The 15,445-nt window shown below is 34.5% G+C and overlaps 1 protein-coding gene across 3 annotated transcripts in view; it reads left to right on the top strand.

Annotated features, from left to right (window-relative positions):
* LOC138328111 (proton-coupled amino acid transporter 3-like) overlaps positions 1 to 15,445 on the top strand; it is a 37,282-nt gene that overhangs the window by 19,796 nt on the left and 2,041 nt on the right. For all 3 annotated transcript variants that reach the window (XM_069274742.1, XM_069274741.1, XM_069274743.1), the window contains 8 exons: positions 5,889 to 6,029; positions 6,409 to 6,468; positions 6,864 to 6,954; positions 7,956 to 8,044; positions 8,357 to 8,449; positions 8,990 to 9,074; positions 11,825 to 12,100; positions 13,780 to 13,958. In XM_069274742.1, the coding sequence (XP_069130843.1) occupies positions 5,893 to 6,029; positions 6,409 to 6,468; positions 6,864 to 6,954; positions 7,956 to 8,044; positions 8,357 to 8,449; positions 8,990 to 9,074; positions 11,825 to 12,100; positions 13,780 to 13,958 (1,010 nt within the window). In that variant the 5' untranslated portion in view covers positions 5,889 to 5,892. The remainder of the gene's footprint in view (positions 1 to 5,888; positions 6,030 to 6,408; positions 6,469 to 6,863; positions 6,955 to 7,955; positions 8,045 to 8,356; positions 8,450 to 8,989; positions 9,075 to 11,824; positions 12,101 to 13,779; positions 13,959 to 15,445) is intronic.

The following is a 15,445-nucleotide window of genomic DNA, read 5'->3' as shown; positions in this document are numbered from 1 at the left end:
TCAAATCCCTTCTCACAGTGAAACTCCTATGGAAAAGGCAAGTCTTCTATAAACACTTCAGAACATTTCACCTAATGGTGTCTGAGAACAAATCACCTTATTTCTTGTGTGTATGTATGCATTCCTTCTTCAGGTCATACTTACGTCTGTCATCCCTATTTGCCTTTAACAAAATTGATAAAACTATTTTCTTTTAGTGGCCAGGGCTTTTTTCTTCTCTTTTTCAAGATGTCTGCCAATTTACTTAGCACTTTCGCAGGACAACCTCTATATTTTTTAATGAGCTGGGGTAGTAGAACGCACAAGAGTGCCCGGTGGCACAATCATCAGCTTGCACTATCGGTCCCACTTTTGTCATAGGCAAAGTTCCGGACGACCAATATCTGACTAAGTCATTTTGCTGTCTTTATGGACCAAATATTGTTTATACTATCATATCCATTGTTAGCACTTTTTGTGGTTTGAAGGCTTACGGTTCTTCTGTTCTCCATCGCTGCAATTTATTTTCGCCTAGTCCTTGGTGCCGTATGCATGGTTTACTGACAGTGGCTACGTGTTTTAGGTGGATTTATTTTGCATATACTGCACCGCTAACATAGCGCTTTATCTCTGTTCTTTATTCAACACCATCATCTATCTTACCATCGCCATCTTCATCTCCTGAGATTGGGAGTTCTACAAAGGTTCAGCTAAATTTTGTAAAGCTTCGTCATAGAGGAACTTATTAATATCTTCGCAATGACTTGTTTGATAGACGTACCTCAAGGTTTCATGTCAGGCGAGGTAAACTTCCTCGCTTTGGCGGCATAACCTTGCTATGAAGTAACTCGGAGTCCTTTCTTATGTGGAGTCTCATGGTTTTGTTTGAGTCGTTCAGGATTACATTGAACCAATTTCCCAGACATTTTATCTGATTATTAACAATAGAGGGAATATCTTCCCCTGAATCCATATCAAATTTCCTTAGTTGCGATTGGCGGCCATTGCATTTAGTACTGTCTGCATGTCTGAAATTAAGAATCTCCATCACACAAAGATTCTCTAGGATAACTGCCTAAGTGATTTCGGTTAGATATCTTTCTGATAATATCCTTGTTGTGTATCATCCATATATATCAATTAGTTTCAGTCATAATAAACCATTTGAAGCCTTGAATATAATCTATTCAGATTGGTTCAGAGAATAGTGCTAAGTATTATATTTACAGAAGTAAATACCATTTGAGACTCAAGTTTTAAAGTAATGTTTTGAAAATTATCAGCCATTTCGGTTAGTTAATGTACCTTTAATCTAATGCTGCTGGACATCTTGAATTTCAGATTGGCAGCCATTATGAATATGAAATGAAAATTGAATTATTTTTTATCAAACGCTAAAAAAAGAAAAACTCACTGTAATAGCAGGTATTTTATTTGCTTAAATCAGCTTAGCCAATCATTATATTATTATTATTATTATATTTGGCGGCCATCTTGGAATGCAAAATGGTGGTCTTTCTACATGAAGTTTAGCACTACCAGAATGATCCTAAGTATTACTAAAAATAAATATCAATAATTTGGGTGTAGACGCTTAAAAATGTTAACTTGATTTTTTGCTCGATCACTTACAGAGTGAAATTCGGAAACACCTTTAATTTAAACGGTCATCTTGGATTTTAAAATGGCGGTCATTTTGAAATTAAAATAAGAATAAAACTATTCATGTTACAAACCCTACGCAAATATAAATACTCTCATTCGTGGTTATTTGCTTAAAGTCAGATTGGTCATTTAGATGTAATATATACAGATATAGCTCGCAAAGTAGGCGGCCATCTTGAAATACAAAATGGCTTCCTTCTACTTGACGTTTAACACTACCAGAATGTTCCTAGGTATCAATAATATGGGTGTAGACGTTTAAAGTATGGGTCTAGCTGTTATAGAACGTGAGGTATAGGTAGCAGAAAGAGGCTTCTGGTGGCCATTTTGAAAACCAATATGGCGGCCAATAGAGGGCGTGATTTTTTGGGGTCCATTTTTTCCTGAAACCTTATGTCCTAAAGAAGCCATATGCAAAGTTTCATGCTTTCTTCAAACTTTGAACGATTTTCATGCTTAGCCGCTCCACTATATGGGAAGGCAAGGGTAAATGATCCGAGATATAGCGGTTGAAAATAGTGGTTATATTTGTATAGATAGACAAACATGTGTGTTGACAAGAAGCCATTAAATATCTCAATTCAATAAGCATTAAATTGACTTTAGTCGCCATTTATGGGAAGCTTCATTGGCTATTGGAGTTTGAGAGATTACACGTGTCATTAGCTAAAGAATAGATATACCCTTGTGTATAACGGGTTCTACATGTATATATGATACGTTTTAGAACCCGTTTCCGGTTTTAACACAACGGTAGAGAGAGTATCTTACAGGGCATGTTTAAAGGGACATGAACCTTAAATAATTTGTTCTGTATGCTTAGATATGGTTTTTAGATGTTTATTGAATATTTTATTACAATGATTGGTTATCTACGACAGGAAAACGTGGGGAATACCTACCTCAAAAAAAAATAAAAATAAAAAAAATAGACCGTCATATTCTATATTTGGAACACAAAACGATGGCTGGCTGAAAGCGAGGTTATAACTGAACAACAAACTTGCTGACATGACAAGGAACATTAATTTTCCACATTTTAATATTATTTTCTAATTTAAGATGGTTGAAAAATGAAGTTAAAGCCATATGTTATAGAATTATTTGTAATTATAGCGTAAGAATGATAAGTCAAATGTCAAACGAGACTTTTCATTCCACAGGGCACCGCGTAGGGAGGACTTATTGCACATATGTACATCACGCAAGTATAAAGTGGGGAGTTGCTCTCGTCTCTTGCATTTCAGCGATCCATTTATATTTACCTACTTTCCCAACCGCGCACGTTACTGACTCTTGACGTACACTGTTTTCTATCAGAATTCGTTTGTGTTCGTTTCACCCACGTATTTGACCCACCATTTTGTTTACATATATATGTGCAGTGCATTGTAGGAGGTCACTAAAGTTCAACACTACTATACTATCGTTGCAAAATTCGACCGGGCCGGTTTAAAATACAGAAAGATGGAATTTCCATTATAACTATTTTATTTGACACATTTGCACAATAAATGATATATATTACTTAGTAAGGTATCTGACACGTCGTAAATATTATTTTACTCAAATTTACATGGTTTATTTAGGTTCATGTTCCTTTAAAAGCCTCCAATTAGGGGCACATACTACCTTATCCTCTAATTGGTTCCAGTCAATGGCTGTACGCACAAACAAGGAATTCCTGTATTGCTCACAGTTGTGTGTCGGTACCGTCAGGGGTTTTGAATTTCTGGTGACATTTTTTTCAACAATATTTGTGGTGATGTGATTTTCGTAATACTTAGCTTTGATGTTTCTTTTGGGTCGTTGTTTTGTTAAGTACTCATCTGGGCACAGGGACTTGTAACGTAGATTGTGAGAAAGTCTGTTGTGTATACATGTGTACTAGGCCTATATACTATATAAAAGGACAAGGGAACCAACGGATCGCTTGGAAAAGGTACACCTGCCTCTACAAAAGTCACCGGTATTCCGTCAAACATGGATAAATATGTATATATTTAATACTAATATATTCTTAAATAAATTTTCGATACGGAAAACACAACTTCAGACACGAAATAATATATTAACATACCTTTATTTCACTATGAACGTGATAAATGCAGTCAGATATCCTCGCTGTCTTAATGCCTGTCCACTGAAATCTAGGTTAAACACGTTTGAGTGGATATTGTGTACCCCATACCCGGACCCGAACTGGAAACCCCATATACACAGTGCCTGTATACTAAAAGCTACAATATTAATGTGGTAACGGTAAAGTAAAACATTAGAGTCTCGACTTAACTTAGATTCTTCAATCAATGATACGTGTATTTCAAATAAAGGTACTTCTAAGAACCTTAACCATGAAACTTAATTTATACATGCAGTATCGGGTAAGGGCGAGTACACTAAAAAGGTACCCATCTTCAGAATTTCAGTGCAGTATCGGGTAAGGGCGAGTACACTAAAAAGGTACCCATCTTCAATTACAATATGGCGGATTATACGAACAAGAGTCGATTGCTGGATAAAAAAGTGTGATTCCTCGCTTAGTTGTTTGATTGGATTAATGAAAGCGTTATCGGAGATAGCCTATTTGTGTTTGCAATAGGAAAATATCACCTGTAAGTGAAATGAATGCATATAAAATTTGTTACAAGGGAATATGAGTGCCTTTGACCTAGATTTCAGTGGACAGGCATAACGACAGCGAGGATATCTGACTGCATTTTCCACGTTCATAGTGAAATAAAGGTATGTTAATATATTATTTCGTGTCTGAAGTTGTGTTTTCCGTATCGAAAATTTATTTAAGAATATATTAGTATTAAATATATACATATTTATCCATGTTAGACGGAATACGGGCGACTTTTGTAGAGGCAGGTGTACCTCTTCAAAGCGAGCCGTTGGTTTCCTTGTCCTTTTATATAGTATATAGGCCTAGTACACATGTATACACAACAGACTTTCTCACAACCTACGTTACAAGTCCCTGTGCATCTGGGGGTATTGATGGTAGCATCCCTTCCGCCACTTTATATAGGAAGGTCAGTCTCTGTTGTTCACGTCTGATCTGAAGTGATGGTAGTTTCATATCCTCTAGCATTCTTGTAACACATCCTTCCTCCCTGGTCTTGTAGTCGTTGGAAATAAATCTGGCTGCTAGTCTTTGTATTCTTTCAAGTTTGCCAATATCTTTTTTGATATAAGAGTCCTAAATTAAACTCAAGAATGGAGCGCACTAGTGAAATGTATGCTATTATTGCATGTAGTTGGGCAGTGTTTCAGGTTCCGTTTTAGAAAGCCTAATGTGGAGCTAGTTTTTTTTACTATTTTTGTTATATGAGTGTCTCATTTCAAATCGTTCGAAACTGTAAGACCAAGATATGGATTGTTTTTTATTTGCTCCAGAATATGTCCGTTTAAGGTGTAGAATTTGTGACTTTTTCCTTTTATGTTCACGATGTAGCACTTTTTTGCATTAAATTTCATTTCCCAATTGCTTGTCCATTGTTCTAAATTGTGTAGGTCATCCTGTAATAATTGATGGTCTTGGTATTTGTTGATTTCACGGTATAGGAGATCTGCAAAGAGTCGTACTTTTGAACTAACGCAATTAGGTAGATCATTGATGTGACAGATAAACAATAGCGGTCCGAGTACTGTTCCCTGGGGGACTCCTGAATCTATAGAGGCTTTTCGAGAGAATTCTCCTTCAAGGGCTACTCTCATCTGACGCTGTGTCAGGAAGGTTGAGAGCCACTTGTGTAGATTTCCTTTGATGCCGTATTGGTTCAGCTTGTGTAGGAGTTTTTGGTGTGGTACAGTGTCAAATGCTTTTGAAAAGTCAAGGATGGCTAGATCGACTTGTTTGTTTTTATCGTATGATTTCATGAGTCCATAGTGACGACAAGTTGTGTTTCACAGGAAAATCCAGAACGAAATCCATGGTTGAGCGATGTTAAGATGTTGTGATGCTCTAGATGGTTAAGCATGTGTTTACAAATAATGTGCTCTAGCAGCTTACATGGTACCGAATGATGTTATTGATACTGGTCTATGATTCTCTGCTGCATTTCATTCTCCCTTTTTAAAAATGGCTGATATGTTTGCGCATAACCAATATGTCGGCAGTAGTCCAGTATTTAGGGAACTTTGAAATATTGCTGATAGTCCGGGTATACATGCTGTGTTGCCTATCAATATTTTATATAAGACTTTGATTAATGCTATTCTCGTCATTTTGGCAGTGTCATGGAACTTCAATGTTTGACCTCTGAAAAAAACTATTCTGTCAAGAAGTGTTTCGACTCACTGGAAAATGAAAAACAACAAATTGTGGTGCCTTTACCAAAAGATCGGGACAATGGCAAAAAAGAAGAGGAAATGTCGTGAGTATCTTGTATAAATTAATCGTGGAATGCAGAATATATGCAGATATTCCAAGCAGTTTCTGTTCAGTTTGAAATTTGTTTTCGGAAGGATTTTAGCCCAAATTTCATTTTGATGGCATATGAACTAAATTCCAAAGCCGATAATTGATATATATATATATATTTATAAATGAATTCAGTTGAAACTTAATATGTCTCTTCCATGGCAAGCTCGTGTAACTTGATTGATATAAATGCCAATCACGTAAATTAGATTGATATATATAATAGTTTTTTTTTTTTTTTTTTTTTTTTTAATATTTCTGAGTTATTCATACATAAGTTATATATTAATTCTAGGAGTATTATTTCTTATTTCTATCGATTATCAATACAGATACCAGGATGCTCCATTCTCCGAAGAAAATCTGAAAACAGATAGGGGAGATAATTTAAGGTTAGTTAAATAGGACTTAAAGTTGTTGTGGTTGAGTTTCTACATGACTGTATACATAGTGCGATCAGTGAGATGATAGTGTCTACATTAATTGATGTTCAGTGTTAATTACCCATAACTTCATTTCTATAACTTCTATCACCACTCCTTCGAATCATCAGGAGGCAATTTCTTACAAATTAATTGTCATAGTTGTGTTTCCGAAATCATTTATCAATTGAGAGATTCGCAGGCAGTATTAAGCCAAGCCTCGTGCTCCGGTTCAAATCACTTTTTTATTCGTTGTCGAAGCAAACGCAATACAAAATGCAAAGTCACGTGTCGTACTTGGACGGTTTGATTGACAGTTTGCGATTCGTCAATTAGTGACATAACAATACAATTATCATTTGTAGTGACTTCCAAGGGATGATGCTATTGATCCCGTATAACATCGGCATGGGCTTTCTAGGATTGCCTTATATGGTCAAGCTCTTGGGCTTATGGGTAAATTATCTAAATAATTGTTTATTAATTATACACTTTTATAATTTATTAGATTGTTTCGAAATCCCAAAACGATGTGGGTAAATACAATTTACGGTCGATTAGTCTCACCTTTCGGTGATTTTGACGTCATATTTTGACCTGATTTTTGTGACGTTATAGTGACTGGATAGTAGGACTAATCGACGGTAAATCTTACTTTACCAACGTCGTTTTACGATGTCGAAGCACCCGTTATATATACATATTAGAACTGTTAATATAGGAACAAACCAATTTATAAAAAATTACATTCAACCTTCCAGTTAGAATATTTTCATAACAAAAAACAGTTGTTGACAGACTGACATGCACTTTACAAGGGGGTGGGCCAGTGGGTATTAACACAGGAACGTTATGGTCCAGTATCTCCTGGAGTGTTAGTCTGACGACAAATTGGCTTAAATCTCACATGTAAAAATATAAAGATCATGATTACAATTTAGCTATATTTTATTAACTATGTATTATCTTACCAAAATTAAGTTTGAATTGTCATCTTTAGTTGTTAATTATTGTATAACCATCTTACGCTATATACTACATATATGATATGTTTTTAATCATTTATTACATCCAAAAGGCGGATTTACCTCATACAAATATTGATTTTTCATTAAAGAAAATATCGTAAAAATGACAAAACATTATTTTAAAGCACTTTATCTAGGTCCAATCTATTCTTAACTTTCACAGAAAGAAGAGCAAAACAACATGGTTGAAAAAGGTAGCAGATGTACCTGCACATAAATGTATACACGTCAGAAAGGTTTTGTTAGCGAAAATCTACTAAATCCAAAATCAATTAACATTCTTTTGCTCTCGGTCATATAACACCATTTCTTATCAGTTCTTGAAGGATGTTGTGCAAAAACAAAAAAAAACATATAAATGTATATAACAAAGCCAGACGTATTTAAAGTATTTAAAATATTGTGTCTGTTGTATTTTTTTTCTAATAGGGTGGTTTGATTGGATTACTTTTCTACGGATTTCTCAATGAATTTTGTATACTGACGCTTGTGGACTGCACACAAATTCTTATGGACAGGTGAAACAAGTTTAAGCTTTAAAAAGTCTTTATTCAAATTAACTAATTCTTTTGTCTATTAGTACATTTTTTATCCAGTTTCAGTGTTTGCCATTTCAATTTAAATCGTGTATACATTATTTCAAATTTTGATTATTAGTAATAACATCAGTTTGAAATTCTATACTGTACCATTTTTTATGAAAATGTGTTTATAATCAATGGTATTTTTTTGTTTTTGCTTTCACGACAATGCGTTTGTAGATAGCAATGTTTTTCCGCAGTGTTCACCCAAAACTTTCATTTTAATTTGCCAATATACACATGATTCAGAACTGGCGAGAAAATCTGCGATATTTCTGAAATAGCCGAGATAAGCATGAAGCTAGGACCTCCGGTTTTAAGACCACATGCAGGAAAATACAAGTAATTTTTTGTTTTTGTTTTTGTTTTTTGTTTTTGTTTGTTTGTTTTTGTTTTTTTGTTGTTGTTGTTGTGTTAGATTACGTCTCAATGATTCATTCCGATTGTCTTAAAGAAAAAGAAAAAATGCATAATGTTGAATGCGTTTAATTTTCATATTACAATACAACCAAAATGAGATCACATTTACCTTCAAAAACGTTATACATTGGAACCCGGTTATATTGAAAGTGCCTGTGGAATAGAAAATCTCTTCAACTTATCCAGATTTCAATACAACCAATGGCCATATGTGAACAGGGATTATACTTCATTTCAGATGTGTCCAACTGAAGTACTAAAGTAAAAATTAGTAAAATCAGGGCAGTTCGTCAATACACGCAAATAAGGCTATATATAAGAGATAAAACACATTTAAATTATTACACTAATTCACATCGTATTAAGGGAGAGACCTCCTATAGGCTATGTCTGTTGTTAGATCCGTTTTCAAATATCTGTGAAATAAGATTAGTTGATATTGAATTTACTTTTAATTTACAGATTATTGGTCGTAGTGTTGGTAGTCATCAACCACTTTCTATTTTTGGCTGATGCACTTTCCTTGATGACTATGTTTGCAAATGATGTAAGTACATACATATAAGCTAAAACCTTTGTGGTCGCTATTTCAAGACCTTATAAAGATTTATCTTCTTCAAATATATATATTTTATATATATATTTTAACGGGATATTGGTTTATCGTTTTTTATTTTAAATTTGTTTGATACAATTCTTTAAATTTATTCACAGTATGTGATATATGTATACATGTATATGTTATTTTACTCATATTGATATAAATATACATTATTCTTTATACGATTTATCATTTTTTCTTTCATTTTTCTACTTTAGTTTTGTTTTAACAGTGCCTATATCCACTGGCAGAGCGATAGATAGCACATGTCGAAAATTTCAGTTTTATCACATAGCATGTACCCAAATTGCTCCCAGCACGAAAACACATAATAATACAAAAAATATTAGTATAAATCGTTTACAATATCAAGGGAATGTAGATTTTCTTAATGTATTGAATTGAAAAAAAAATAATTGTCTTTACTATTTTATAACATAAAACATTTACATAATACTAAGTTTACATGTTCGCCATTCTCTCACTTACATCTTTCTCATTATTCTAAACGTATTCTTCGTTTAAATGGTTTTTTCTTTAACCTAAGTGTCATAATGTTTACAAACTTCTCCCTGCATATTTATTAACTTTAATTCATTTGTAGTATTACTTTCATCTTTCCTTAGTATCTTATGGTGTATTCTTTTCTCTGGAGATGATACATGGGATTTTGGTTTGTTGAGGAACCTACTAAATTGTATGCAAGTGTAAAAAACTCTTTATTATTTTGATCTCGCCTTCATTTACAATTAGATGACTATTTTGTTTTGTGTGCGAGTGTCCATAACGTGCACCACTGTGTTGCTTGATAGAGAGGAGACATACATAGGCAATTCCTGCCGTGTAATCCTTTTGACATTTGTCAAATAAAATCGTTTGAAAGTCAAAATTTCTCCCAACAATTTTTCCATGCTACTGAATTGACTGATGGTGGGTGCTGAAGGCTTTATTAAAACGTTTTTATTTGATAGTGTCTGTTTTATTTTCCTGTATTATTGCCTATTGCTATTTCCTGTGGGAGTTGTTTCTATATAGCATTACCACAGTGATCGGTATTTGTAAATCGTCAATGCGTGAAATATACGCGAGTAATAGGATTTACGTAAATGGGCGTATGCAGTAATAGGATTTACGTCTTAAGCCTCTTTTAAACGTAAATTTTAAGTAGAATGATTTTTTCGCTATATATCTTCCAAATATAAGTTGACGTGTTAAGATGAAACTTACGGGTACCTGCATCTGTCTCAATAATACAATTTGTCTGTTTATATAATTTTGAAAATTGCAGTTGAAGTCACCACCGATAAATTACTATAAATATACTTTGGATTAAATTAATCATTTAAGGTTGTGAAATATTCATCTTTCGTATATTAAGAATATATATATTTATCAATAAAACTGCTTTGTCATCCATTTTCATATTCATTATAATGTATCTAAATCTACATCCACATGCAGACCTGCCATTAGCACAAAACCCCTCGACATCTCACTCTCTCTCTCTGCAAAATGAATTGGGAGTGTGTACTTACAAAAATGCATTACATAATTAATTCGATTTTTAGCCAATGAAAAATAGTATCATATTTCTTCTTATTGTTTTACCCGTCATCATTACATGACGTTTCAATTATCTTATTCGGTATTCCATGGCTTTCCTTCGTCCGATATTTGTTTAAAGCAATGTTCCAAACAATACAGGAAGTAATTGGTATATGGTAATAAAACAACCTAGCCCATTTTGTACCGTTGTAACATTTACTGATGAAAAAGAAATGTAAAACTGTTTGCGGATTACCCAAGTGATAAAAAATACTGTCGTTTCATATGGAATTTCACTTTTATTGGTTAAGTAATCGTTTGTTTTTGTTTGTTTGATTAATTAACGTCCTATTAACAGCTATGGTCATGTAAGGACGGCCTCCCATGTATGTGGTGTGTTGCGTGTATTGTTGTGTGAGGTGCGTGTTGTGGGAGACTGCGGTATATTCATGTTGTGTCTTCTTGTATAGTGGAACTGTTGCCCTTTTTATAGTGCTATATCACTGAAGCATGCCGCCGAAGACACCAAGCAACACACCCCACCCGGTCACATTATACTGACAACGGGCGAACCAGTCGTCCCACTCCCTGTATGCTGAGCGCTAAGCAGGAGCAGAAACTACCACTTTTATAGACTTTGGTGTGTCTCGGCCAGGGGACAGAACCCAGAGCCTTCCTCACAGGGGCGAACGCTCAACTGAAGGCCAAACGTGAGGCGGTGCCAAGGGAGGCATTAGGAAAGATAAAGTCAGTGAGGAAGAAGAGAAAAAATAAGATCCTAAATTTATTCGCCTTTTACGATCATGCAATAGGGGCAGCGGGTACAATTCTATAATTAATAAATGATTTATCTTTGTTATCATTGATGAAAAATGTGGTAAATACTTACCACAAAAAGGGTTTCCAAAACGGTATCATTTTTGATATTGTATCAATTTGTGTAAGCTAAATATCTAAATTAGACCTAGCTAGAACGCTGTATTCATTCGTTTATTGTTGATGTCTGCTTCCATATTACAGGAATTAGTTTGCTTTATTTTGAACTCCTTTTGTTAATTTGAAAATAAGAAGAACATCTAGAAGTTTGTAGGCTGTATGCAATCCTCTTTAAGTGAATATAGAATTAAATTTATTTCTTATCTCTCTTTCAGCTTTTGACGGAAGTACTGGAATTAGATTTAAAACTGACCATGGTTTTGATCTCCGTACTACTCATGCCAGTGTATCTAATGAGAAAAATGAATATATTAGTAACTACAGCCACGCTGGGCAACTTTGTCCTATTAGGAATTGTGGCCATATCATTCCAATACATATGCCACGATCTCCCGAGGGTAAGCTCCAGGGTAGCTGTGAAACCTGTGAGTTACTTGACATTCACAACCTTTGCAAACGACGTTATGTTTACCTTGGACGGAATTGGAGTGGTAAATTAATTTTCTTTTATTTTTATAAAATACAAAAAAAAAAAAAAAAAAAAAAAAAAAAACCTCAATATGTCACCATAACCGATAATTTCATGTATTTATATATGTATAGTTATTTACCGAATATAGATTTGTCTATATATTATTCACGTCCCTATTCAAATTCAGGTCATTTAAGGACGCTTCAAGTTTGTACGGTGAAGGAATGACAGAGTACTGGGAGCAAAACAATCGACCTACCGACTGCCTATGTGGTTTTCGAACTTAGAGATAGAGCGTTATAGTGTTAATGCTTCGGGATGTTTCAATCATTCTAACACCATGACAGACATAAAAATATATTTTCCCGTGATAAAAAAATAACACGATTGACGTACTTAACTTGTGTGATACCTTAACACATGGCTGATACGGTAAGCGTTATCTTTGTCACGAACCATATCTGTAATTCCTGTTTAAGGCATTCACCATTCACTGCCCGTGTTCAAGGAAAATAACTAGATTGTATGTTAAACTTGTAAGTCATCCATCTGGAAGCAGGAGACTACCGGATCGCGTACTCTGTTCTCTACCTTGCGGACTCTATTTCGAATGTTACAAGACAATGAAAATTCATACTTCATATATAGGTCCTATATGTATCCAAAGATGAAATAGATTCAACATTTGATTGCCATTTAAATAGGAATATATATATCCGAGTAACAAAGAAAGGCTGATTCTGACTGACCAGCCCTGTTTACATGTCAGACACAAAATTTATTTTCTCTGACCCTTGAAGACTTTAACATACTAATCTACTACGACAATATAACCACATGTTAATGTAAAGTCAACAGCTAATAATTCAGAAAAATCTTTCCTTGGATGTACAGTAACGTCTGTCTTAGCGTCCACCTTTCTATAAAGACCACTTATTTGGTAAGATCACTTTTTAGGGTCCCATATGACCATTTGCAACACAATTTAACCTTTTTGTAAAGTCCATCTGACTGTAAAGACCATTTTCCTCTGCCCCTTTGGTGGTTTTTATTGACAGCGTTGACAACATATACATATATTATCAAACACAGTTGGCATTAATTATGACGTCATTATCATCGCGATGATAAAAAGATGGCTTTTCAAATGGCTGTTCCTTGTTTGACGATAACGAATTCCTTTTTTTCATTATAGATAAAAAATGTCTTGTTATTTCATCGTAAAATTGTTATGGAATGTAAATATAACCGCGCACATTGAATTTGCCTCTGTCAGCTGACATTTTGGCTATGAATGCCAACTGAAAGACGTCCAATGCTGGCTGTAAAGACCATTTTATCTGCCCCTTTGGTGGTTTGTATTGACAGCGTTGACAACATATACATATATGTACATGTTCACTACTATGTAACATTATCAAACACAGTTGGCATTAATTATGACGTCATTATCATCGCGATGATAAAAAGATGGCTTTTCAAATGGCTGTTCCTTGTTTGACGACAACGAATTCCTTTATTTTCATTATAGATGCAAAAATGTCTTGTTATTTCATCGTAAAATTGTTATGGAATGTAAATATAACCGCGCACATTGAATTTGCCTCTGTCCAGCTGGCATTTTGGCTATGAATGCCAACTGAAAGACGTCCAATGCTTAAGTAAATTCTAAGTGTTAAACCACATCTGTCTCTGTAGGTGTTACCAGTACGGACCAGAATGAAAAGTACAAAGCACTTTGATGGTTGGACTGGTGTCCTTGGTATAGCGCTCATGTTTGTAACCTGTTTCCATGCCGCGTGTGGTTTCTATGGTTACCTCAAATTTGGAGAATCAACGCACGTGATGTATCTCCTTGACCTGCCGCTCAATAATTGGTATTCAATATAGAATTTATATACAACTACGTACGATGTAATTGTATTTCATCCAATCGCCACGGCGATAATGAAGGGTACATTTCCCAAATGAGATCCAACTATTATGTAAATATGTATATAAACCAAAGGGCATAACTGATACCACGCATGCGTATTGGAATGTGAAACTATTCTATTGAGGTATATATTCAATAAGCCATTTCATATGAGACTTTATTGAACGATTACATTGTTTTTATTTTTCCCAGCCGTGGCGAGACGAAGTTCATAAAATATCACATGGAACTAACACAAAAGATACTTAAAGATGCTCCACCGCCGACAGAGCATAAATGATATTCATCATTTGAACAATAATTAGTGTTTAGTCGTGTATACATAAGCCTAATTAACACAAAAATTATATAAAATAATTTATTTTGCCTTTGGGTCATGCGCAATCAGTACTTCATTCCATATAGGATATAGTGCCACGGAATTTTTTCGGGATGCAATTAATTTTTTTTTATATATATTTTTAACTTGAAGTAAAATTAGAAGCTCAAACTTTTCAACGGCGCTAATGGTGTAAAGTAAGTAACTTTTGTAACTGAAGAAAAATACTCAATCGTCTGCTGCTATTTTTGGTAGTGAAAAAATACCATTTGTCAGCGGTGGAGCATCTTTATAGGAGCTGTGAAAAATACTGTGCAATGCTGGAAATGTCAAATTAGGTGTTGCCCCATTTTTATTTGCACAACACTAACAATAAATTACAATTGCCGATATGATTTTCATTGCTTTATTCTTGAGGCTTCTCTAAAGATATACGGCACCGCCTAATGGAACGCGTTTGGATTTTTCTATGACGCCGGCATCCATATGAAAGACACGCTTCGAATATTGTTAACCATAAAATTGATATAAAAGTAATACCCAAATAGTTTCGGCATACATTGAAATAAATAATCAATGTAATTTCATTGGATATATTACTCTCTGTCTTGTTTTCAACAAAGAAAACATTTCGGTGACAAATAAAAAATCTAGAGTCCACCATCCTGGATCCAAGTGGTACGCTTCTGAAAACGAACCACTTGTACCGGTACAGTTTTGCTGGTACAGTGCGTTCCATTTGAGATACAACAGATTAGTATCGATACAAGTAGTATGAAACTGCAAATGGAACGCACGGATATTCTTTGCATATTGACTGTGGCGTCATGTGTATACGAGTATAACGTCATCAATTTAAGAGAAAACGACCCAACTTTCCCACAAAACATATGACGTCACAATCATTACCTGTCTGCAAGGGCAGATAACTCTGTTAAATGCAAAGATGGACTTTGAAGAATTAAAGATGCTCCACCGCTGACAAATCTCTATCAAACACAGGAGCAGATGATTAAGTATATCCCTTCAGTTGCAAAAGCTTCTTAATTTACACAATTGAAAAGTATGGGATCTTATTTTATTTTAAGATGTTAATAATTTATTGCATT

The sequence above is a fragment of the Argopecten irradians genome, chromosome 7 (assembly GCF_041381155.1).
Source record: "Argopecten irradians isolate NY chromosome 7, Ai_NY, whole genome shotgun sequence".
NCBI classification, from domain to species: domain Eukaryota; kingdom Metazoa; phylum Mollusca; class Bivalvia; order Pectinida; family Pectinidae; genus Argopecten; species Argopecten irradians.
This window is presented reverse-complemented; position numbering and strand designations above follow the sequence as displayed.